We start from the raw sequence: 27,172 nt of genomic DNA on the forward strand, positions 1-27,172 counted from the left end.
CAGGAGAATTGCCTGAACCCAGGAGGTGGAGGTTGCTGTGAGCTGAGATCGCGCCATTGCACTCCAGCCTGGGTAACAAGAGCGAAACTCCATCTCAAAAAAAAAAAAAAAAAAAATCAACAACAGAAGAAAATATGTGGAAATTAAACAACGTTTTAATAAATAAATACTATGCATACCATAACAAAGTAGGAAAAACTCATTGATAAAGTTACAAAATCCACATTGCAATGAACCTTAAGACACTGTCACTTGATGACTTTTTGGTATATATCAATTATCTGAACAGGATATTAAAACACTCCCTTTTTATTACATAGTTACATGAAGCTGACTTTTTTTCATCTATTTCAACCAAGGCAACATACCACAAAAATCTGAATGTAAAAGGAGATAAGAGAATATGCCACTATCTTCTATTATGCTAAGCATTAAAGAGATCTGTAATAACATAAAGCAACGTCTCTCTTTTCCCTAATATTTTAAAATGAAAAATATAATTTTTTAAAATAAAGTAGGTTATGTTAATATATTGGGTTATCTTTTAAAAACAAATTAATATCGTGCAGGTGTGGTGGTTCACCCCTGTAATCCCAGCACTTTGGGAGGTGAAGGCAGGCGGATCACGAGGTCAGGAGTTCAAGACCAGCCTGGCCAAGATGGTGAAACCCCGTCTCTACTAAAAAAAATACAAAAATTAGCAGAGTGTAGCAGCAGGCACCTGTAATCCCAGCTACTTAGAAGGCTGAGGCAGGAGAATCACTTGAACCTGGGGGTGGAGGTTGCAGTGAGTCAAGATTGTGCCACTCCACTCCAGCCTGGGCAACAGAGTGAGACTCCATTTCAAAATACAAACAAACGAACAAAATTAATATCACTTAAAATTATTTCAGTTTTAATTTCAAATATGTCAGTAGATATATCTCCCAAAAAGAAAAGCTCTTTGGGGTCCATCGACCAAGAAGTTTGAGAATTGCTCTTTTATACCATCTATATAATGAACAATTCAATTCCCAATTTCCTTACCCAACTGAAATGATACAACTGAGAGCTGGGCCTAGAAGTCTTTTGGTTTCTTATCCCATATTTCATAGCATTCAACTTCATTTTTTCTTTTAAAATAGTGCCATTTACCTCCATATGAATGTTTAGTACAAAATATACTACAAATAGTCATGCTCATAGAAAATGTCAAGAGATTTGAAATACTTTTTACTTTGTATTTCTTCTATACAATAAAGGAATGAGGAGTATTGCTGTATTTTTTATACCTTTTACATACTTGGGTTATGTTAGGGCTTCCTTTTAAATGTCACACCTGAAAGAATTCAGGGAAGTTAAATTTAGACACATTAGCGAAGGTTCAATTTTTCATACCATCAGTAAAAAAGGACTATCATTGGCTCCGTTTTTCTCATTCTAGCATGTGTCACACTGATGTAATGCAGTTTAGGTGTTGTATTATACAGATACTTTCTAACTAACCTGATCTCTTGTATGCCTACTGACACATAAAATTGGGGCTGGAATACTTCTATTTTCTCTAGAGACTTTTTTAGCAGCCTGGCCAAATCTTGGTGGTTTCTATGTTAGTGTCAATTACTTGGTTACCTTAGGGTTTGTTTCAAGGTCTTGGGCTCCTACAATGGAGTGCAAATATATGCTAAATCATTGGCTCTGGATGATGAAATAAAAATAAAAAAACATATAAAACATATATTAGGTATAATCAATAATTAGGTATTATATGATATAAATTCATGATTATAAAATATCAGAAAAATAGCTTGCTTATAGAATGGACTTAATTTTTCTCAAAGATAATTTTTTAAAATCCTGTTTTAAGTGAACACTCACTGGCATTTGTTCCTATCTTCGTTAACACTAGCTGTACTACCCAATTTAGTTTAATAGTGAATTTTTTATATTGTTTTTTACTCATTTCTTTAAGACATTAAATAAAACACCATTTCCTTTAATTTTGGTTATTTTCCTATGAAAACTGCATGGTATTTTCCCTCTGACCAAGGTAAATAAAGAACTGTAAAATGGCATATTAAATGCAGAAAATACCTAGATCATCATTTTTAAAAATCTTTGGTACAGGAAGCATGATATTACCACTGTCAGGTGTGACAAAAGGCAGGCAAATAGAATTAAGGAGTGAATAATATGTTAAGGAATGTCAAATAAATAAGTCTGTTATAATCAATAGTGGTTGAAGTAATGCCTGCTATACTTTAAAGCATGCTATACTTTAAAACTGAGTCAGATCGTTCACTTCCCCAAAGTGAAGAGGGTTTTTTTGTTTTGTTTTTGAGACAAGGTCTCACTCTGTTGCCCAGGCTAGAGCCCAGTGGCGTGATCACAGCTCACTTCAGCCTTGACCTGTGCTCAGGCAATCCTCCCACCTCAGCCTGCTGAGTAGCTGGGATTACAGGAGTGTGCCACCACATGCAGTTAATGTAAAACATTTTTATTCTGTAGAGACAGGATCTCACTATGTTTCCCAGGCTAGTCAGACTAGTCTCGAACTCCTGGGCTCAAGCAGTCTTCTGCCTCAGCCTCCCAACGTGCTGGGATTACAGGTGTGAGCCATGGCATCTGACCCAAAGATAAATGTACTTGGCCTGTACTTTGCCAGAATGTTCCTAAATAGAACAGGTAAAAGCCTGAGACCCTTTCTTGGGAGGATTTCTGTAAGCATTAATAGGGAATGTTTTTCCTTTGTATCAGAGCTTTTCCAGAATGCATTTCTCTTGTAAATAGCTTGTAATTTATTTTGCAAGTATTCATACTTAACAGTGAATATGCTATTGTGGTGAGAGATGCCATGGAAAATTTATCAAGGAAGGCTCATTAAAAAGCAAACCGAATTCTAGAGAAAGCCACAGTAGTAGGACTAGGCATAGGGTGCTAAGAAACAACAGAAAGTGGATCCAATTCCATGTCAAAGGGGAGCCAGGGAATGCTTTCTTGGAGGAAATATTGTCTGAGAGCCAATCTGAAGGTCACACAGAGCAAACTAGGAGAAGGTGAAGAAGGGGAGACTTCGGTATAGAGGCAGATGTGGGAGCAGGAGGTGACAGAGGTGACAGAACATAGTGGTTCAGGGAGCTGATTATAGAGTTGCAGGAGGGCATAAGGAAAAACTGCAAGAGATAAGGCTGAAGGGGTAAACCTGGGCTCTATCTCAGGAAGCTAGATTTAGGTTATCTCTAAAGGGCAAACGGGAGTCACTGAAGGTTTGTGTTTTAGAAAGATCACTGTAGTAGCAGGTTTTTGAAGGATAGCTTAGATAACTGCAGCAGTCAGGCAAAAAAAAGAAAGGCCTGAAATAAAGTATTAGGACAGACAGAAGGGACATTTGTGGGGAAAGAATGATAATCTAGTAAACTGGGGGACAAGGGAAAGGAAAAAGTAACTGAGCTAGGGAACATGGGAAGAGGACTGGGTTTTGAGGTATGGGGAAGATTTCAGTTTTAGAGGTCCCTCCTTGTAAGGCACTCAGATATAAAGTCTGATGTTCAGGAGAGTGGCTGAGATCACTTAAGAGAGTTTACAGTAGTCCCTGCTCATGTGCAGTTTCATGTTCTGTGGTTTCAGTTACTCATTGTACAATATCATAATGTATTTTTAGAGAGAAATATACACATAACCTTTATTACAGTATACTGTTATAATTATTCTATTTTATTATCAGTTATTGTTAATCTTTTACTGTGCCTAATTTCTGAATTAAGCTTTATCATAGGTATGTACTTGTAGGAAAAACAAGGTGCATAAGGTTAGGTACTATCTGAGGTTGCAGGCATCCACTGGGGGTCTTGGAATACATCTCTGTGGATAAGAGGGGACTACTGTATATATAGTGAGAAGAGAATCTAGGATGGAACCTGAAAATCACCAACATTTAAAAGACAGGCAGAAGAGAAGTTTATTCGTAAAGGAACCCGGAAGAATGACCACACAGGTAGGAGGAGAGCTGGAAAGAAAGAGCCTGAAGGCAGCTGAGAAATGAGTGTTCCTAGAAGTGTCAGGAGTATCACATGCAGTTGCAGCGGCATTAAGGATACTGAGGTAAGGAATTCCAGGGATCCAAATGCAGACGACTCAAGGAGTTTGGCTGAGAAAAGAAAATAGAAATGGGTAGTAGCAGGAGGGGATGTGAGTTTCAGAAGGTACATATGTATACATGTATAGATAAGAGACTTAGGCATCCTTAATTGCTAAAGGAAAGAAACCAACAGACAAGTGGAGGCTGGATACAGAGGCCAAATAAACAGTGGAACAAGGCTAATAAAGTTCCTCGAGAAGAGGCAGGTGTGACCCACAGCACAGCTGGCACCCTGATTTTCAGTCAAGAGAAAAAGCAATGAGGATGGGTGGGGAAGAAGGGATCATGTTTAGTGCTGCAGAGGTCATCTGACAAATTATTAAGCACCAGGCCCTCTGCTAGGTTCTGAGATATACTTGCAAGAAAAAAAGATACTGTTTCTGCCCCCATGGAGCTCTTTCAAAGGAATGTGAGCAGACTCTTTTTGTATATGGGGGAGGTAAAGACTACTTTTTTGTTTTGGAAACGGAGTCTCGCTCTGTAGCCCGGGCTGGAGTGTAGTGGTGCGATCTCAGCTCACTGCAACTTCCGCCTCCTGGGTCCCAGTTCAAGCCATTCTCCTGCCTCACCCTCCTGAGTAGCTGGGATTACGGGCATGCACCACCATGCCCCACTAATTTTTGTATTTTTAGTAGAGACGGGGTTTCACCATGTTGGCCAGGCTGGTCTTGAACTCCTGACCTCGTGATCCGCCTTCCTCAGCCTCCCAAAGTGCTGGGATTACAGGCGTGAGCCACCATGTTCGGCCCAAAGACTACTTTTAAACCTGTCTGCTCTTCAAGGGGAAAAGTACTTATCTGCCTGTTTCTAGATTCATAATCTACAAAGTGGAAAAAGTCATCAGGCTTTGGTGAAAAGAATTAATTACCAAGTCACAGAGAAAGAAGCCATTATCCCCACTGACATACTGAAAGGTCAGAATATACCTCATACTGAGAATAAAAGATTTCAAAAATTAGTTGGATATTTAAAGAAAAAATAATCAGAAAACAGGAATATACTCTTTTGATTAACCAGATATTTATGGTAGCACTCACTAATAATACTGATATTTACCATATCCATATTTCATAAATTTGTGATGTTTAACAAGATTTACACAGTAAGAAAAAAAGTCAAGAAGTCTAGTATACCTTTAGTCCTACTGAAAGACAAAGGGAACATGGTATTTCTCAAAATATTTGTAACTTACTATCCCTACCAATGCAGTGATGTTATAGAGGAAGGGGTATAAACAATAACATTGACAAATAATAGCAGCTATTGTGTATCAGGGCCTATTATGATCTATCTACATTAATTCCTCTTATTTTAACAATAACCTTAGGAGGTAGTTTTATAGGCTGAATAAGGGTACTCCAAAGATCTCCATGTCCTAATTTCTGGAACCTGCTGAATATACTGCAAAAAGGACTTGGCAGATGTAATTAAAGATCTCAAGATGGGGAGATTATCTTGGAATATCCAGGTGGGGCTAATGTAATCACAAGGCTCCACCTAAGAGAAAGAAGGCAGGATGGGTTAGTGTCAGTGATTTGAAGATGCAACACTGCTGGTTTTGGGTATGGAGGAAAGGGCCATGAGCCAAAGCATATATGCAGCCTCAAGAATCTGGAAAAGGTAAGGGGATGGATTCTCCCCAAAGCCTCCAAAAAGGAATGTAGGCTTGCTGACAACTTGATTTTAGCTCAGTGAAACATAGTTCAGGCTTCCTACCTCCAGTACTGTAAAAGAATACATCTATGTTGTGTTAAGCCACTAAGTTTATGTTAATTTGCTATAGCAGTGATAGGAAGCTTACACAGGTTAGTTTTGCAGACATAGAGAATGAGGCTTAACAGAAGTAAAATAACTTCTCCAAAGTTACTGTAGCTAGCTGAAGAGATTTGCATTTTATGCATTATTTTCCTTTCTGAAGTAGGAGGGAAGGTTAACTACTGACAACTGGAAACTGCCAGAGTAGAAAGGATATTACATAGTCCTTATGAAGACAGAACTTCTGGTATGACAAGTAAAAGGTGTATTTATGACACACTTAAGTATTTAGAGGTGATGGATTAGCCTTAAAATACTCCAGATAGAGGAGAGGGTGGGATGGGTAGTAGGTGGCAGTATGGGTGAAATAAAATTGGGCATATACTGATATTGCCAAAGTTGGTATGGGCACAAGAATTTTCTGTATTTATTTGTTCTTGGTTTTTTTTTTTTTTTTTTTTTTTGGACAGTTTCATTCTGTTGCCTAGGCTGGAATGCGTTGGCATGATCATGGCTCATTGCAGCTTCAACCTCCCCAGGCTCAGGTGGTTCTCCCACCTCAGCCTTCCGAGTAGCTGGGGTACAGGTGCACGCCACCACACCCAGGCAATTTTTATATTTTTTGTAGAGATGGGATTTCACCATGTTGCCACAACAACTACTGCAAACAGTAAATACAGCCGAATTCCTAGTCAGATAAACCTTAAAAATTCCACAGTAAAGGTCTGTCTACCTCAGTTACCTTCACTTAACACACTGTATCCAGTTTTCAATAAAAAATGACAGGGCATGCTGAAAGGCAAAAGACAAAACAAAACAAAACAAAAGAAAACACCTGAAGAGACAAAGCAAGTATGAAAACAAGACTCATATACAGCAGACATTTTGGAATTATCAGACCAGGGACTTAAAATGACTATTGTAAGGTTTAAATGAAGCAAGCGAGGTTCGAATGAGGCAACTGAGGCCAGTTATTGGAATGAAGAAATTTAATCGGCTCCTGGGCGAGGTTCTGCAGTCCGACAGGAGGGGCCGGAGAAGTTGTGCCTGACTCCTCTCAGACGTGGGGTTTTATAGGGAGTGGAGGCGTTTTGATTGGTCGTGGGGAAGTAGGGTGTGGATGGGGCCAGCTGCTATTGGCAGGTAGGCGGGATTTCCGGAGAGCGAGCCGCCCAGGGAGAGTGGGACTTGAACAGGGCAAAATGCTATTGGGCAGGTTCTGGCGAGGCTTCTTTTAAATTTTGGCAGGGTTCTTCAACGGTTGGCTAGGTGCTGAGTGCACAGCTTGTGTGCTGAGTGCAGAAGTGGGCGTGGAGGAGTTTAACGGCAGGCTAGGTGCTGAGTGCAGAGCTTGCGTGCTGAGTGCAGAAGTGGGCGTGGAGTGGTGACGTGGTTTCTAGGCGGGGAGGGGGATGGGCATGTCCAAGCTCCTGGCAAGGCGACCGGCCTTACAACTATGATTAACATACTAAGGATGCTAATGGAAAAAAGTAGACAACATGCAAGAACAGATGGTTAATGTAAGCAGAGAGATGGAAACTAAAAATCAAAAGGAAATAGAAATTAAAAATACTGTAATAATGAAGAATGCCTTGATGGTCTCATTGGTAGACTAGACATGACCTAAGAAAGAATCAGTTAAGCTTGAAGATGCCAAAGTTATAAATACATTTAGTAGGAATACAAGAAGAAAGGGAGAAAGGAAATTGAATATTTGAAGTAATGATGATTGAGCAATTTTCAAAATTCATTACAGACCTCAAGTCACAGAACCAGGAAGCTCAGAGAACACCAAGCAGGATAAATACCAAAAAAAAAACTATACCCAAGCATATTGTATTCTAACTGCAAAAAATCAAAAACAAAGAGAAAATCTTGAAAGAAGCCAAAAAAAAGAAATGGAAGAAAAGAGGACTGGGATTCCATATAAGACTGTGATACAATAAAAAATGCGCATTTGAGGTTGCCATGAATTAGGGTGATATGGTTTGGCTGTGTCCCCACCCAAATCTCATCCTGAATTGTAATTCCCATAATCCCCACGTCATGGGAGGGACCTGGTCGGGGGTAACCGAAACATGAGAGCGGTTCCCCCATGGTGTTTTCCTGATAGTGAGTGAGTTCTCAGGAAATCTCATGGTTTTATAAGCACCTGGCATTTCTCCTGCTGGTACTCATTCTCTCTCCTGCCGCTCTGTGAAGAGGTGCCTTCAGCCATGATTATAAAAGTTTCCTGAATCCTCCCCAGCCATGCAGAACTGTGAGTAATTAAATCTTTTTTCTTTATAAATTACCCAGTCTTGGGTATTTCTTCATAGCAGCGTGAGAATAGACTAATACACAGGGGTAGTGCCAATATGCAGAGTTACAGGTTTTTCTTCAGAAATGTCCAGTATTCTAGGCATAGGAGGAAATAAGAGATAGCTGGACTAACCCAGGGCTGAAATTTTCCCAGACAGGTACAGTGGAAACTCAGTGCTTTATAGGAGTTAAGGGACTAGCAGAAGTAATGTTGGTGTATGGTAACTAAATAAGGAGGTGGGCAAAGACAATGGTGGGCTGATACAGGTCAAGAGACTAATGAAGTGGAACAGGTATAATTAGAGTAACAGAGTGGGAGGGCTGGAAAATAGGCTGTGGTCAGAGCTGGATAAATTAAATTGGGGTTTCAGAAGTGAAACCATTCTGGTAGATAAGGTCCAGGTTATGGCCATGGGAGTGAATAGCTAAAACTGAACATGAATGAAACACTCTGAAGTTTTCAAAATGGAGATGAAGGAATATGGGTGGGATCAGTTCATGAGCTGAGTAACTGTTTCCTCTTTCTATACACCTGATAGTCTGCCTGCATCAGAGAGAACACATAACCAGCAGAAGAGCTATTCAATGAATTAACTCAAGTGGTAAAGAATAGTATATGGGATGCACATTTTCTCTCTCAGTCTCACTCTGGGGCTCACTCAATATAACACTTTCTACTTTGATCTGATGTCAAAGGAATATGAAGAAGAACCACTTTTTCAAGAAGTAAATAATTTCACAAGTGGGCATACATTTGACATTTGTGAAACTGGATGAGTACACTGTGCATCTGTTTAAATGCTAGTAAAATTGTAATCTATGATATCAGTAAAATATCATAGAGAAGGAAAATGATATATATGAAGTGTAGCTCAACAGGATCTTAATTTCCAAGGAAGTCATAAACGAATGAATGGGAGGCAGATGTACTATCTGCACAAAAGCCCAAAGGTGCTGGGTGGTAAGGGTAATCATTGTAAATGCAGCTCTGCATGTTGGACTTTACTTACGTGACTTTCCAAATGATTCTGTTCACTCTAAGATAGAAGTGGCTTAATATTTTAAGATAAGGTGACAGGAAGCCTTATGGGTCTTAGAAGTGTCACCTGCTTTGGCTATACAGCCCTTACTATCAAACTTTCATCTAGAACTTCTAAGTAAAATGAGTGGTTTCAACCACAACTTTTTAAAGTTCTTTGCATGACCATGTAATGAAAGAGCCACAGAATGCAGATATGGTTAGTTAGAGGGAGGAACATAGGTCTGAATGTTTCACAAAGTGGATAGACAATACCTGAATAAGCAAGTTAATCTTTAGGCTGATGAATCCCATCCACCGTTTTACAGTGGCATAAAAGTATATGGGTTGGAGCAAAACATTCACATGCATGCTGCTGTGATGGTGGTGATGCCTCATTCAGATCTTCTCTTCAGGACCTAGACACTTATTCCCTGAGCTGGTCTGTGTTGGCTGGAGATTGTTCTTAGCCAAAGGGAGCTGCTTCATATAAATGTTAACACCTTTCTGGCAGCCTGTCTGGATGTGATGTGTGACTGATGCAAGAGTTCAAAGGACTGGCCCCTCTGGCTCAATTCAGGCCACATCTGAAGGGTCATCCTAGCTCCAGAGCTCACCATGCATCTTCTCCTTCTGCCACTGCTGCTTTCTTCATTGCTTCAGAGGTGTTGCCCCCAATTTGAGTCTATATTATATCCCTATGTCAGGGTCTGTTTCCACACTTCTTAAATATGGGAAGTTTCCCAACTATACATAAAATATTGTCAACGTAATGTTTAATGACACTGTAAGAATACAAGATCATAATCAGAACACCTAGTTTGTATTGCAGTTCCACTACTTAATAGCTCCATGACTTTCGATAATTTAACTTCTCTGAGTCACAATTTCCTTATCTTTAAATAGGGGCTAATTTCTCATCAAACAAGGATTATTACAAAGACCCCAAACAGTTCCCTATACACACAAACAAACACATGCATGCTTTCAAATATAATACAATATTCTTATTATAGTTTACATGAATTGGTTCTATCAAAAACTAAGCCTAATTATTTTCACATTTGTCATTTCACTGAAACATTCTATTAGACAACAAGTCAATATTAAGACTACACACAAAAAAGTCATTAACTACCTACTATATGCTTGGTTCTGTGACCTATACCAGGTACACAAGATGACATGATTCTTGACCTCAGGGGTTACAGTCTCATGGGGAGAGAGAGGCATCTAATCTAAACAAGTATAATGAAATATTATAAATGCCAAAATGTCTTAAAATAATTGGAGGGGTAGTCTTTCTTCTAAAGATATCAGAAAACGCTTCATAAAGGTGACTCTTCAAGTAAGACATTTTTTAGGAAAGGTACTTTATTTTCAGGAGTTTTCTTGAGTAATGAAGGATTCTTTAATCACTGCCAAATAGTAATAATATTTTGATTATAATATATAACAACTATTTTGTGTGTGTCTACTTATGCAGAGAATTTTCAGACACATTTATAACAGAGTTAAGTTTACTTACTGTTATCTTACGAGGACAGTCATTAGAACACAGACCACTAAGAACTGTGGAAAAATAAAGAACAGGCAATTATTACTATTATAAGTTTATATTTAAAGTGAGCTCTAATTTTCTCCCTAAGATCCATTAATATACTCTATTGATTCAGAATCACAAGCAGAAACCAATTCAATTTCTGTAGATCTGAGTAAATTAAAGTTCTGTAGTTCACTTTATACTAATACTTCAAAGCCTTTATTAAATTGTCAAGATGCTGCCATTTTGTGAACTATATAGGTGAGATTAATTATGATTATATCATACCATACCTATAATAGAACCTGTTGGTTCTATTTTCCAATTACTTAACTAAATTCCAAGGATGACTTAGATTCTGACAGAGGGGTGCCAAATGAGAACCAACTAAAATGTATACTAAGAATAACAAATAAAACATTCAGAACTTTATATCTCAAACTAGACTTTTTCCATTTATGTAATTCTGGGTTAAAGATTTTGGGTACCCTTGATAACTATTATAGAGGGCATAACTATAAAACAATTGATGACTCTACCATAAATACACAAAAATAACTTAATGATACATTTATTCTATAATCAGCAAAAGAAGTTAAAATACCTGAACAATCTTTATCTAAATAACATGAGTTCTGAAATATAACCATATTTCTACCTTTTTTGGTGAAGTGATCCCTTTGATAGGAAAGCAGACAATTGTGAAAATGGCCATACTGCCCAAAGTAATTTGTAGATTCAATGCTATCCCCATCAAGCTACCTATGACCCTCTTCACAGAATTAGAAAAAACAACCTTAAATTTCATATGGAACCAAAAGAGAGCCTGCATAGTCAAGATAATTCTAAGAAAAAAGAACAAAGCTGGAGGGATCAAGCTACCTGACTTCAAACTATACTACAAGGCTACAGTAATCAAAACAGCATGGTACTGGTACCAAAACAGAGATATAGACCAATGGAACAGAACAGAGGCCTCAGAGAAAACACCACACATCTACAACCATCTGATCTTTGACAAACCTGACAAAAACAAGCAATGGGGAAATGATTCCCTGTTTCATAAGTGGTGTTGGGATAACTGACTAGCCACGTGCAGAAAGCAGAAACTGGACCCCTTCCTGACACCTTACACTAAATTTAACTCCACATGGATTAAAGACTTAAACATAAGACCTAATACCATAAAAACCCTAGAAGAAAACCTAGGCAATACCATTCAGGACATAGACATAAGCAAGGACTTCATGACCAAAACACCAAAAGCACTGGCAACAAAAGCCAAAATAGACAAATGTGACCTAATTAAACTCCAGAGCTTCTGCACAGCAAAAGAAACAATCATTAGAGTGAACTGCCAACCAACAGAATGGGAAAAAAAATTTGCAATCTACCAAACTGACAAAGGGCTAATATCCAGAATCTACAAAGAACTAAAACAGATTTACAAGAAAATAACAAACACACCATTCAAAAGTGGGTGAAGGACATGAACAAACACTTTTCAAAAGAAAATATATATGAGGCCAACAAACGTATGAAAAAATGCTCATCTTCACTGGTCATTAGAGAAATGTAAATAAAAACCACAATGAGATACCATCTCACACCAGTTAGAATGGCAATCATTAAAAAATCTGGGGACAACAGATGCTGGAGAGGATGTGGAGAAATAGGAACAGTTTTACACTTTTGGTGGGAGTGTAAATTAGTTCAACCACTGTGGAAGACAGTGTGGCAATTCCTTAAGGACCTAGAAATAGAAATTCCATTTGACCCAGCAATCCCATTACTGGGTATATATCCAAAGGATTATAAATTGTTCTATTATAAAGACACATGCACACGTATGTTCACTGTGGCACTGTTTACAATAGCAAAGACCTAGAACCAACCCAAATGCCCATAGATGATAGACTGGAAAAGGAAAATGTGGCACATATACACCATGGAATACTATGCAGCCATAAAAAACAATGAGTTCGTGTCCTTTGTAGGGACATGGATGAATCTGGAAGCCATCATTCTCAGCAAATTAACACAAGAATAGTTTTTGAGCGATTCCCTGCCTCCTCCTCCTGAGTAGCGGGGACTATAGGCACATGGCACCACGCCCAGCTAATTTTTGTATATTTAGTAAAGACGGGGTTTCACCATGTTGGCCAGGATGGTCTCCATCTCTTGACCTCATGATCCGCCTGCCTCAGCGGGATCACAAGCGTGAGCCACCATACCTAGTCAGGCATTTTTTTATATTAACAGCAGCCTAAATTGATTAATATACAGAGTATGAAATATAAAAGGCTCCAAGAAATAAGTGTGACATATTTCATCACAAAAAAGAATACCTGTTCATTTACTATAGAATATTTATATTAAATACAACTTCAGTAAACAGTGAAATAAATATTTAACACTTGCAAGCAGTTTTCAATGTTTAAATTTCCTACCTCAGCACACTGCCTCACTCTTTTATCACGAAAACCCTAACTTCTCACTCTCCTTTTATCTTCTTCCCTGAAGTCTAGGTAGACAGTGGTACTTCTTTTCCAACTGTTCCAAAGTGATTTGCATAAGCCTTCATTTAAACCATTATCTTGCTGACCTATAGTTATTTATACATCTGTGTCTTTGTACACAGATCTTTGCTCTGCGTCATTTTATTCTTATTTTCTCAGGGTCTCACCCAACATATTTGCTCAATAAATACTTGTCAAAGGAGGAAAACAAAGACGTAAAAATAAAAAACCTCTTAAATTTTAATAATAAAAAGACAACCCAGCTGACAAACAGGAAAAGGATCTGAATAGGTATTTCTCCAAGGAAGATATACAGATGGCCAATAAGCTCATGAAAAGATGTTCAACATCATTAGCCATCAGAAAAATATATAGCAGAATCATTATGAGATGCGTACACATGTTCATGGCAACACTAGTCACAATAGCCAAGAGACAGAAGCAAACCAACTGTCCACCGACAGACAAATGAATGAATAAAATATGGTAAAAATATATACAATGGAATACTATTCAGCCTTAAAAAGGAAAGAAATCTTGTCACATATTACAATATGGATGAACCCTGAAGACATTATGTTAGGAGAAATAAGCAGTCATTCATTGTATAATTTCATTTAATGAGTTATCTAAAGTAGTCAAATTCACAGAGACAAAGTAGAATGGTGCTGGGAGGGAAGGGAAAGAAGGTAGCTGTTTAATGGGTATAGAGTTTCAGTTTTGCAAGAAGAAAAAGTTCTGGAGATGTGTTTCACAACAATGCAAATATACATAACTCTACCAAACCATACCTTAAAAATGGTTAAGATGGCAAATTTTATGTGACACATTTTTACCACAATTTAAAAAAAATGGTTAAGATGGTAAAAAAAAAAAAACCCACAATAAGTTAACATTTTATACATACTAAGATGGTTATAACAATCCAAGAATAACAAGTATTGTTGAAGATGTAAACAAATTGGAACTCTCAAATATTTCTGATGGGAATGTGGAATGGTGCAGCTGCCTTGGAAAACAATCTGGCATTCCCTTAAAAGGCTGAACATAAAGTTCTCCTTTGACCCAGCAATTCATTTCTGGCTATATTCCAAGGACAATAAAAACAAAAAAAATCCAAACAGAAACTTGTACATCAGTGTTCACAGCAGTATTATTCATAATAGCTAAAAGGTGGAAACCATTTAAATGTCCATCAAATTATGACTGGATAAACAAAATTTGGACTATACATGCAACAGAGTATTATTTGTCAATTAAAAGGAATAAAGTACTGATGCATATTACAACATGGATGAATCCTGAAAACATTATGCTAAGTCAAAGAAGCCAGTCACACATGACCACATATTATATGACCCCATTTATATGAAATGTCCAGCACAGGCAAATCGATGAATACATTATATAGATTAGTGGTTGCCTGGAACTGGGTGATAATGGACAACTAAGAGTGACAGACAGTGAGTACTGGGTTTCTTTTTGTGATGATGACTATATTCTTAAATGGTTGCAGTGATGGTGGCACAACTCTTGAGAATATGCTAAAGCCATTAAATTGTATACTTCAAATGGGTCATGATATGGTATGTGAATTACATCTTAATAAAGCTGTTACAAAATAAGAAAGATACCATAACATTTTAAAAGACTAGTGACAAAGGGGGTGAACTTTTTGTAATATAACAGTACAAACAGATACTACTGCTAATTTAAAAAGAACTTCTAGATGACAGAAGATAATCTAAGAGAAAACAAAGGATTTCAAAAAGCAGTATCTGGAAGAGAAAATGGAAATAATCAAAAAACACCGAGAAAGGCACTCAACCACACTAGTTAGGAAAAAAATCAATTTTATTCTTAAGACATAGGTGAAAAATAAAAGCATGATAAAATTGTAAGAAAAACAATAAATATATTATCACAAAGGATTCTTTAATATATACTACAGTATATTTATAAATCAATTAGAAAATAAGAAAGGACAAGGACTATTGATAGAAATAAAGATACAAATGGCTCTTGAATATATGAAAAGATGCTCAACTTCATTTGTTATAAGAAAAATATAAAATAAAAATATTTTTCACCTAACTGGCAAAGATAAAAAAGTTTAGTAACCCCTTGGGTAGGTGAAGGTGTTAGGAAAAGAGCATTTTCAATATGTATAGTGTAGGTAGAAGTAGAAAATTATACAATTTCTGTGAATGGACATCTGTTAAAAAATACAATATAGGCTGGGCGCGGTGGCTCAAGCCTGTAATCCCAGCACTTTGGGAGGCCGAGGCGGGTGGATCACTAGGTCAAGAGATCGAGACCATCCTGGTCAACATGGTGAAACCCCGTCTCTACTAATACAAAAAATTAGCTGGGCATGGTGGCGCGTGCCTGTAATCCCAGCTACTCAGGAGGCTGAGGCAGGAGAATTGCCTGAACCCGGGAGGCGGAGGTTGCGGTGAGCCGAGATCGCGCCATTGCACTCCAGCCTGGGTAACGAGAGCGAAACTCCGTCTCAAAAAAAAAAAAAAAAACAATATAAAGTTGAAAACAAGACAAAATTAATCTGTAGTATTGGAAATTACAATAGTGGTTGCCTTTAGGTGAACTGGGTTAGTAACTAATAAAAGGGCTGGAGGGTACATTTTGGATGTTGGTAATATTTGTTTCTTGATCTGAGTGTAATTGCATGGGTATGATTACTCTGCTAAAATTTATAGATCTGTGCACTTATGTATACTTTTCTATATATTTCAATAAAATGTTTATTTAAAATATATATGTATTCTTTAACAATTCCATTTTTAATAATTTATCGTACAGGATTTTCATTATAGACTATTCATAATAAGAGACTGAAAACCATATGGTATATGTGAATAAGGAACTCATTAAATTATGTTGTAACAATACTATATATTATTTAGCAAAGAAGCAATTCTAGATTACAAACATATATATATTTACATATGCATAAAATGTCTTAGAAAGATACGAAGAAGTTGTCTCTGGGAAAAGAACTGTAGCACTGGGAGATGAGTAAAAGGGAGACCTTACTTTCATCATATACTCTTGTAATTTTTAATAGACCATCTGTATGCATTACTTATTTTAAAAACAAATTCATTAGTAAAATGAAAATTTAGAACTCTCAGATGAGTATGTGCTAAACTGGATAGTGTCATATGCTGGTGAAAATATAAATCCCTACAACTTTCAGGGAAGATAATTTGTTATTATTGAGTAATGTTAAAAACACAGTCTTTTCAACTCATGTCTATGAAATATTGGAGACCAGATAAATATCCACTAAGAGATGAAAAATGAAATAAATTCTGGAACACATATAACATTATGGAATGATACGGAGGTAACAGAAAAATGAGGGAGGCCTGTAAGTGCTGACTTGACCAAGGGGACTTATATTTTGTTAAGGTGAAAAAAACAAGATGTAGGCAAACATGTTTAATAAAGTTCTATTTAAAAGTGTGTGTTGGGCTGGGCACGGTGGCTCACACCTGTAATCCCAGCACTTTGGGAAGCCGAGGCAGGCAGATTAGTTCAAAACCAGCCCGGCTAACATGGTGAAATGCCGTTTCTACTAAAAATACAAAAATTAGCCATAGTGGTGGCAGGAGCCTGTAATCCCAGCTACTTGGGAGGCTGAGGCAGGAGAATCACTTGAATCCGGGAGGCAGAGGTTGCAGTGAGACAAGATCACAATACTGCACTCTAGCCTGGGTGACAGAGGGAGACTACATCTCTAAATAGATAAATAAATAAATAAAAGTGTGTGTTGGATGAATCTCAGACATAGTGTTGAGCAAACGAAGCCAGGTGGCAAGAGCATATCCTATATGATTTCATTTACATCATGTTCAAAAACAGGAACTTATGCATACCCAGCACCATGCATCCCTTCCATCTGGATGTTTGCCTGTATCCTTTGAGATACCTTTTATAGTAAGCAGGTAAATGTAAGTAAGGTGCTTCCTTGAGTTCTGTGAGCTGCTCTAGCAAATCAAACTAAGGGGGTTATGGAAACCCTGATTCATAGCCAGTTAGTCAGAAGTACAGATCCTATGTGAGACCTGTGATTGGCATCTGCAATGCAGGGCAATCTTGTGGGGCTGAGTCGTCAACCTGTGGGATCTGACAGACTGTCTCTAGGTAGATAGTGTCAGAATTGATTGATTGGTTGGTGTACGGAGGTGGGAGGCAGAATCCCTACATATTCTGGTGACCAGAGATAAAGTATTCTGTGTTGTAGTGACTTTGTGAGAGTAGACAGAACAAAGTTTGGTTTTGTCCTGTCTCTTAGGTTATGCATAATTATGCATAATTGCATGGTATTCCAACGCGTGCGAGAGTGTGTGTGTGTGTGTGTGTGTGTGTGTGTGTGTATTTACCCCTTTTTATGTTACGGACTGAATGAGTACCCCTTCCCTCAAATTCATATGTTGAAGCCCTAACCCCCAGTGGGGCTGTTCTTGGGACCTCCAAGGGAGTCATTAAGGTTAAATGAAGTCACAGGGAGAGGATCAGTGTCTCCTAAGAGAGCTTGCTGTTTTTCTCTACCTGCACATGATAAGAACATGTGAGTGCACACTGAGATGGCAGCCACCTAGAGCCAGGAAGCCAGGAAGCCAGGCTGCTCAGAGAGAATCTACCTTCCCAGTACTCAGTCTGTGGTATTTTGTTATGGAAGCCTGAGCAGACTAATACACACACATACTTTGTTTTTAAAAAATTTTTAGGCCAGGTGTGGTGGCTCATGCCTGTACTCTCAGCACTTTGGGAGGCCGAGGTGGGTGGATCACATAAAGTCAGGAGTTCGAGACCAGCCTGGCCAACATGGTGAAATCCCATCTCTACTAAAAATACAAAAAAATTAGCCAGGCATAGTGGTGTATGCCTGTAATCCCAGCTACTAGGGAGGCCGAGGCAAGAGAATTGCTTGAACCTGGGAGGTGGAGGTTGCAGTGAGCTGAGATTGTGCCATTGCACTCCAGCCTGGGCATAAGAGCAAAACTCTTGTCTCAAAAAAAAATTATGTAAATAAAATCATACTACACACTATTGTGTAATCCCCCCTCATCTATTACATCAACCACATAATTGTACGGTATTCAGTTTGTGTGTGTGTGTGTGTGTGTGTATTTATCCCTTCTTTTTATTAGGATGTTTAAGTTCTTCCCCTTATACCCCAACTTTTTCCTCCTAAAAACACCACTGGCAAGATCAGCTTTATGGACCTAGTATATTTATACATAGATCTTTGGCACATCTCTGACAATTTTCTTGGGATAAATTCATAAAACAGAATTTCTGGGTTCAATCTTAAAGCTTTTGATGTACACAATGAAACTACTCTCCAGAAAGGACTATCAAACATCTAAAAAGATCATTTATTGATCTTCTGGTATGTGCCAAGCTGTGAACACATGAATTTGCTTTTGCAAATGCTCTTCCTTAATCCTCATATCAAGACTGTGAAACAATTCTAATTGTCCTCCGCCTCCTCATCTTTTTTTTAAGGAGAGGAAACTGAAGAACTGAAGCTTGGGCCCATACTGAAGGTCACGGGGTGAATGGAACTCTTTTTGCAAGACTATGTGACCACTGCTTTCAACAAGCAGCAAGAAACTAACTCATTTAAAGAACACATCCTACTATGATAGGAGATGAGAAATCGATGAACCATTGGGTTGTTTTCTGTACAAGATAAACTGTCTGTGTCTTGGTTAGCATAGTCAAGAGTATTTACTAATGCAACACATAATTACATTACTATTAATCACCTAATACTAATCCTAATTCAAAAATCATGTAATAGTTTATTTCATTTTGTATATAGTAAGCTAAAAACTTGGTTCCTGCATCTGTTTTTGTTTTTTCACAAGACCTCCTGTCAATTTTTGAAGTTTCACATTATAACATTAGGATCACACGATAAGCCTTAAATGTAACCCTAACTTTGCCACATCTTTTCTACACTAAGAAATTTTATAAAATAAAGTCAAACTAGGTATTATACATGAAAAAAATATGATAAATATTTGCCATAGATAAGTGTTCTAAAAAGGGATATCTACATAATACAAATAGAATATGCATTTCCTTGGTTTTTGCAATCACAGATTCAAGGAGAAACAATACTAACCCTTAATTAATTATCATGCTGGTTCATAATATTGTTTAATTAGGAATTCTGAACTCTCAACATAGTATTATAAAGGTTAATCTGTGTCCACTCAGAAATTATTATTTTACCTACAGAACAACTTTATATTTTTCCAGTGACAGCTATATGGCTATGCAGCAGGTGAGGCAGACTTAGTCTGCATGGCTTCTGGGCTCTACTAGCTATGAATGTTTGATGTAAGGTAGGAAAATATTTATGTCTTTAGCTACATTCAGTAATGATACTGCTTTTGTTAAGGAGTGCTACAGAAGGAAGGAAGAAATTTGACTTTTAGCTTTGCCATTCAAATCCTCTGTGACCCAGTCTTTAGTTTTTTTCTTTTTTCTTTTTGAGATGGAGTCTCACTCTGTCACCCAGGCTAAAGTGCAGTGGCACAATCTCCGCTCACTGCAATCTCTACCTCCCGAGTTCAGGTGATTTTTGTGCCTCAGTCTCCCAAGAAGCTGGGATTACAGGTGCCCGCCACCACACCTGGCTTATTTTTGTGTTTTTAGTAGAGATGAGGTTTTGCCATGTTGAAAAGGCTGGTCTCAAACTCGGGGCCTCAAGTGATTCAACTGCCTCGACCTCCAAAAGTACTGGGATTCCAGGGGTGAGCCACCGTGCCTGGCCTAATTTTCTTGTAAGAAAAAAAGAAGACATTCACTCTCATACTTATTATCTTCTTCCCCTCTTGAGTTAATGAAATTTGAAAAAAAGTCTGAAAAACATTAGGTTTCTTGAAATTTACAGACCATATAAAGAAAATTTTTATTCTCATTTTTCTCCTCTTACTGCTCAGTATATCAAAGGGACAGACTCATCAGGAATATGGTTTCAATTACAGTTTATGAAAATTAGATATAAATTCTTCATAAAAGGCAGAACTGGATTAAATACTGCTGGAAAACACAACAGAGTGTAAATTTTGTATGTGTGTTAGTAGTTCATCTTCTGTTGTTAATAATTTGCTACTAACAGAAACTAAGTCCTTAGGTTATGAGTGTTGATAAGGGTAAACCTCAAAGTAACTGACACCGATGCTAGCTCAAAGCCCTAAGTGCCACTCCTTTCTATTCATTCAGCACAGAAAATCTCATAAAGTGGGACCACGTCTTACTGTGTTAGCTAATGAAAGATGTGATCACGGGCAAATGACTTTACCTCTCTCTCTTTTATGGTTTTAAAAAAACATTTAAAGTAAGAGAGTTGGATGAAATAATTTATAAGGTTTATAGAAACCTGCAAACTGGAGTTTTTGTAAACCTTATAAATTATTTCATAATTCTTTCATTCCAAACTGGGATCTGTATTGCTAGTTTCAGGTGCTTAATACTCACCCTAGCTCAGAGGGAAGTAGCCTGGGTTTAAAGGGCTCTTTGTGTAAGTTTGCTCACATGTGATAAAATTATCTAGAACATCGAGAGCTTTGAATAGTCAGAGTTTGAAGGAATGAGGCTGGATCATGGATGATGCAACCTCTCAAAGTCAGAAATGCAGAACAGAACCAGAAATGGAACTTGCTATTATGTAAGCTAATTTTCTGTGTTCTCTTTGTCCTTACAGCATATGTAACATTATGCTATGAAAAAAATACATATTTTCGTCTAAAACTTATATATAGGATACTATTGTATGAAGCAATCATGTAAAGCAGAAGGCACATGATAAACACTAAATGTTAGCTATTACTGTTTTGTTTTTAAAACAAATTACAGATTCTATCATTCTGGATTTCAGGATTTACAGGCATCAGCTTTCATTGCAGCAGCTTCTTTTGGTGTGCCTGAAACTTCAGGAACCAACAGAAGCAGGCAGAGAATGCTCAGTGCTCATGGTGGTTACATATACTAAGTGGCAAACAGCACAGCTTTTCTAAAATACTTTTATAGACTTTCCAAATGTTTTACCAATAGGATCACTTACTTTTGTAATCAGAAAACAAAACTAAATAAATGCTAAACCAAAACCTTACCAATAAATAAAAGAAAGAATGTTTTAAAGTTCTCCTGCATAATCAAAAAAGTAAAAGGATAGACTGATGGTGTTTCTACAAATGTCACCCTGAATTTAAAATTTAAAAACTCCATAATGTCAAGCTTACGAACAAGTAAAAAGTATTTAAAGTAGTCTATTAAATGAATGCAAGAATGTAATTTTCCCAGTGATATCTGAAAAAAAATTTCATCATCTGTGCTTCAGTTAGGTTAAAAAAAAAAAAAAAAAACACTATTAAATGTTCCAAGGCTGAATTTACCAATTACAGCTAAAGCCCACTTTTTAAAAGTGGGACCATTATATTATTGATATAAAAATATAGGTTTATGGGTGATGTAAAACTTATTTTTTTAAGTATAATCACTGGGAAGGTATGCTAAAATACATAAAGGGTCCATTACGGAAAAGGGAAATTTAACAGGACAGATACCTGTATGCAATTCCAGCCTTCTACTATTTGTCTTGTTTGCCCTTCTGAGCTTCTTGAAGGCAAGAACTGTTTTTGTTTGATTTTTAAGTGTCTCTCTGTGTTGCTTAGTTCAAGTGTTACTGAATGTTTTTTAACTAGCTAATTTTGGCTAATGGTCTACTCTAGAAGTTTAAAAATTTTTAACAATTTCATAAGCTTTTGTAATTATATATTATTTGTAATCATATTACTGGCTTGGCGCAGTGGCTCATGCCTGTAATTCCAGCACTCTGGGAGGCCAAAGTGGGCAGATCACTTGAGGTCAGGAGTTTGAGACCATCCTAGCCAACACAGTGAAATTCTGTCTCTACTAAAAATACAAAAATTAGCTGAGTATGGTGGTGTATTCCTGTAGTCTCAGCTACTGCGGAGGCTGAGGCAGGAGAATTGCTTGAACCCAGGAGGTGGAGGTTGTATTGAGTCGAGATCATGCCACTGTACTCAGAGACAAAGTAAAACTGCATCTCAAAAAAGAAAAAAAATTACAAAAATCTACACAGGATTATTATAACATTGTGTAATAGCCTTTTAAATGAACTGTTCCAAAAAGTAATTTCTAATACTCCTAGGGATATTTAAAATCAAATTTGTTTTAAAAGATTAAAAAAATATGAAAATAGCCTATTCACAATTAAACAAAAGCAATAATCAAAATACTTGATGAGCTATTTGAAATACTGATTATCAGGAGATTTAATTTGTAGTTTATGGACAATGGGATGCGCAATTCATAAGTTTCTTTTAACATGACAATGCTTAGGATTTTATCATTTCATATTAAACCATATTGTATGTTATGGCCCATGTATTATTCTTAAAGATAGTTAAAATATAAAAATTGGCTTCTAGCTTTGTGATTCAGTTTATATTCACTTTTCACACAAATGTCAAAACCAAAACCCAAATATGGCAGTAATCATGCATAAATACTATAACACTAACCCAGCGTGCAGGTTGGGAGAAGGATGAGTTAAACAAAGCCAAAGTTGTAAAGGTCAATACTGTAAAATGGTTTTAGTTTGTTTTAAGTAAAAAATTCTTGCCTAGATTATGAGTGACTATTCATATTCCTTCTCTGATAATGTCTTTAAGCTTTTAAGATACATGAACACAAAAACATTATCACCTCTCTAAAAATTACTCAATCTTTGAGCACATGTGTAAAATCAAGTACTTGCCCCCAGATACTCTTGTCATTTAGACGACATTATTTTAGATATTCTATGAAAGTTTTTTTTAGTCTGTTACTGATTACCTATCTTTCATTATTTTATTAAATAGTAAAATGATATGCTGTTTGTAAAAAAAAAAAAACAGAAACCTACAAGATGATCTTTGAAGTAATTTTAATCTTGTTCTTTATGTGTACATATTAATATCAAATGTGGGAGTTAGATACTTTATACCTATACAAATATATATACACATATAAATATATAACATATAAATTATTTAAAATTTTTGCTATACTCAGGAGCAGTTTGACCTTTAAGAACATATCAAATAAAAAAATGATAAATACATGACATGATGGATATGTTAATTGGCCTGATTTAATAATTTCACAAGGTATATATATACTAAAATAACATATTGTACCCCTTAAATTAAAAAATGTGAAAAAAGTTAAAAAACAGAAAACATATTGGTTCCAGGTAAGTTTGTTTGAAGTAACTTTTAGTAGACAATTTCAAAAACAAAACATATTTACTTCCTTAATTCCCTAACTGTCATTGCAACGTTCAAAAATAATAAATGGTAGATATCCTGAGAAATTCTTAAAAGGATACTGAATAGGTGAATAAGATTGAGAAAGAGCTAATTTAGTGCTGAGCAGGTCAGAGAGCTATTGGGGCAATGGGGTGGACGCCCCCAGCAGCCCACTGGGAAACCTTTCAGCTCAGAGCTTCGGCAGAGAAGGGAAACATGCCAGGGCTGAGGACAGAGAGGAAACGGAAGGTCTCTGGAAAGCAGGTCTGAGGCTCGTGACAGGAAAAGCTGCATTTGTTACTTAGTAGTTCTTGTTACTTGGTAGTTCTTGCTAGCTAAGTAAAAGTGTGGGATTTGCTGGTGCTTCTAGTCAGTGCCCTAAATAACTTCATAGTGTTGCCAAAAACACAAACTTTTTAGCATACAGGATGAAACAACACAAAAAGGTTCAGCAGGCCGGATGCGGTGGCTCATGCCTGTAATCCCAGCACTTTGGGAGGCCGAGATGGGTAGATCACAAGCTCAGGAGTTCAAGACCAGCCTGGCCAAGATTCCATCTCTACAAAACGTACAAAAATAAGCCGGGTGTGGTGGTGGGCACCTGTAGTCCCAGCTACTCAGGATGCTAAGGCAGAGAATTGCTTGAACCTGGGAGGCGGACGCTGCAGTGAGCTGAGATTGCGCCACTGCACTCCAGCCTGGGTGACAGAGCAAGACTCTGTCACCTAAAAAAAAAAATGCTCAGCAAAGCAGAGTGCCTCACTGTAAGATCCTTTCATTATTTCCCAATGGAAAGCACAAATGAGGCCACAGGAGTAAGTCAGGGCTCTTGCGTCCCTCGCTAGTGACTTTCACGGAGAAGGCAGTTGGAGATCAACTGTAAGGCAACACACTGGCTCTGCTGTCCGATAGCCCCCAGGCCACCACTTTGCTCAAATATAGCTTCCACCCATGGTGGGCTCCCAGCTTGTGAGCCCCAAAGGGGAATGGAGAAAGGAAGCAGTGGCAATCGTCTGCTGGGCAGAATTGCATAGTGACCCACCCCGCTTACACTACCCACCAACCCTTATTCTTTTAAGAAATGTAAGCATAGAAAAATCCTTATGCACAAGAAGAAAAGCAACAGCTTAAGAGAAGGAAGACTAACACGAGCAATCATATAAATGGCCCCCACCTAAACAGAGCATGCACAGGAACAGGAGGTTAGTTCAAAGACTAGCATATTATAGTAGCCCCCACTTATCCAAGGGGACATGTTCCAAGATCACCAGTGGGGGCTTGAAACCATGCAGAGCACTGAATACTAAATATGCTGTTTTTTCCTATATGTATATACCTATGATAAAGTTTAATTTATAAACTGGGCATAGTAAGAGACTAACAATAACAATAAAATAGAACAATTATAACAAAATACTACAATAAAAGTTATATGAATGTGGTTTTTCACTCTCTCTCAAAATATTTTCTTATAATGTACTCACATCTTTTCAAAATACAGTTGATTGTGGGTAACTGAAACCACAGAAACCGAAACTGTGGATACGGGGGAACTACTCTATATGCAAGAAGAAAGTAGAGCAATGTTTATAAAATTCCATTAGCAAACTTAGTGTTAACAGTAAGGGCAAGAGAAAGATATTTTAAGACATACCAGTACTCAGAAAATATATTAACCTAAGTACAATTTATTCTGAAACTCACTTTAGAAAATACTTCATCAAAAGAAATGGAGTTGGAATAAAGAAAGGGGAAAATGTGGTACATAAGAAAAAAGGTGGCAATAAAAGCTGGTAAAATTTAAGTTTAATTACTTATAATATGGTTCTGAATTATTAAGAAAGGATTTATAAAATAGAAGGCAGAAAAAGTAAAGCAAAATTAATCATCCAGAAATCAAACTTCCATATTATTTCAACAAAAACTGGAGGCAGGCAAGGGGAATAAAAGCTTTCCCATCAAGTATCTGTTTTTCATGAAAAACAAAACAAAACAAAAAACAAAAAACAAACAAAAAAACCACCTTTCCCAAAGGAAAGGTCTCATCTTGTTTGGTAAGTAAAGGTAAAGATACTGCTACAATTTTAAAAGTACCAGGGGAAACAGGGTTCATCCAGGTTTGTTAGAAATGAGGTAACTTGGCAAAAAGAACAAAGCTGGAGGCATCATGCTATCTGACTTCAAACTATACTAAAAGGCTGCAGTAATCAAAACAGCATGGTACTGGTACCAAAACAGAGACATAGACCAATGGAACAGAACAGAGGCCTTGGAGGCAACACCACAGATATACAACTATCTGATCTTTGACAAACCTGACAAAAACAAGCAATGGGGAAAGGATTCCCTGTTTCATAAATGGTGTTGGGAAAACTGGCTAGCCATGCGCAGAAAGCAGAAACTGGACCCCTTCCTGACACCTTACATTAAAATTAACTACAGATGGATTAAAGACTTAAATATAAGACCTAACACCATAAAAACCCTAGAAGAAAATCTAGGCAAAACCATTCAGGACATAGGCGTAGGCAAGGACTTCATGACCAAAACACCAAAAGCATTCGCAACAAAAGCCAAAATAGACAAATGGGACCTAATCAAACTCCACAGCTTCTGCACAGCAAAAGAAACAGTCATTAGAGTGAATCGGCAACCAACAGAAGGGGAAAAAAATTTTGCCATCTACTCACCTGACAAAGAGCTAATATCCAGAATCTACAAAGAACTAAAACAGATTTACAAGTAAAAAACAAACAAGCCCATTCAAAAGTATGGGAAGGATATGAACAGACACTTTACAAAAGAAGACATATATGAGGCCAACAAACATATGAAAAAATGCTCATCATCACTGGTCATTAGAGAAATGCAAATCAAAACTACATTGAAATACCATCTCATGCCAGTTAGAATGGCAATCATTAAAAAATCTGGAGACAACAGATGCTGGAGAGGATGTGGAGAAATAGGAACACTTTTACACTGTTGGAGGGAGTGTAAATTAGTTCAACCACTGTGGAAGACAGTGTGGCGATTCCTCAAGGACCTAGAAATAGAAATTCCATTTGACCCAGCAATCCCATTACTGGGTATATATCCAAAGGATTATAAATCGTTCTACTATAAGGACACATGCACATGAATGTTCACTGCAGCACTGTTTACAATAGCAAAGACCTGGAACTAACTCAAATGCCCATCGATGATAGACTGGACAGGGAAAATGTGGCACATATACACCGTGGAATACTATGCAGCCATCAAAAACAATGAGTTCATGTCCTTTGTAGGGACATGGATGAACCTGGAAACCATCATTCTCAGTAAACTAACACAAGAACAGAAAATCAAATACTGCATGTTCTCACTTATAGATGGGTGTTGAACAATAAGAACACATGGACACAGGGAGGGGAGCATCACACACTGGGGTCTGTCGGGGGGACATATGGGAGGGACAGCAGGGGGTGGGGAGTTGGGGAGAGATAGCATGGGGAGAAATGCCAGATATAGGTGATGGGGAGGAAGGCAGCAAATCACACTGCCATGTGTGTACCTATG

The 27,172-nt window shown here is 37.4% G+C and overlaps 1 protein-coding gene across 1 annotated transcript in view; it reads right to left on the reverse strand.

Annotated features, from left to right (window-relative positions):
- ITFG1 (integrin alpha FG-GAP repeat containing 1) overlaps positions 1 to 27,172 on the reverse strand; it is a 301,870-nt gene that overhangs the window by 66,841 nt on the left and 207,857 nt on the right. Inside the window, exon 13 of the mRNA XM_012473547.3 lies at positions 10,720 to 10,763. Coding sequence (XP_012328970.1) covers positions 10,720 to 10,763 — 44 coding nt within the window. The remainder of the gene's footprint in view (positions 1 to 10,719; positions 10,764 to 27,172) is intronic.

Source organism: Aotus nancymaae, unplaced genomic scaffold (assembly GCF_030222135.1).
Source record: "Aotus nancymaae isolate 86718 unplaced genomic scaffold, 86718_ANA_hifiasm-v0.15.2.pri h1tg000030l, whole genome shotgun sequence".
Classification (NCBI taxonomy): Eukaryota; Metazoa; Chordata; class Mammalia; order Primates; family Aotidae; genus Aotus; species Aotus nancymaae.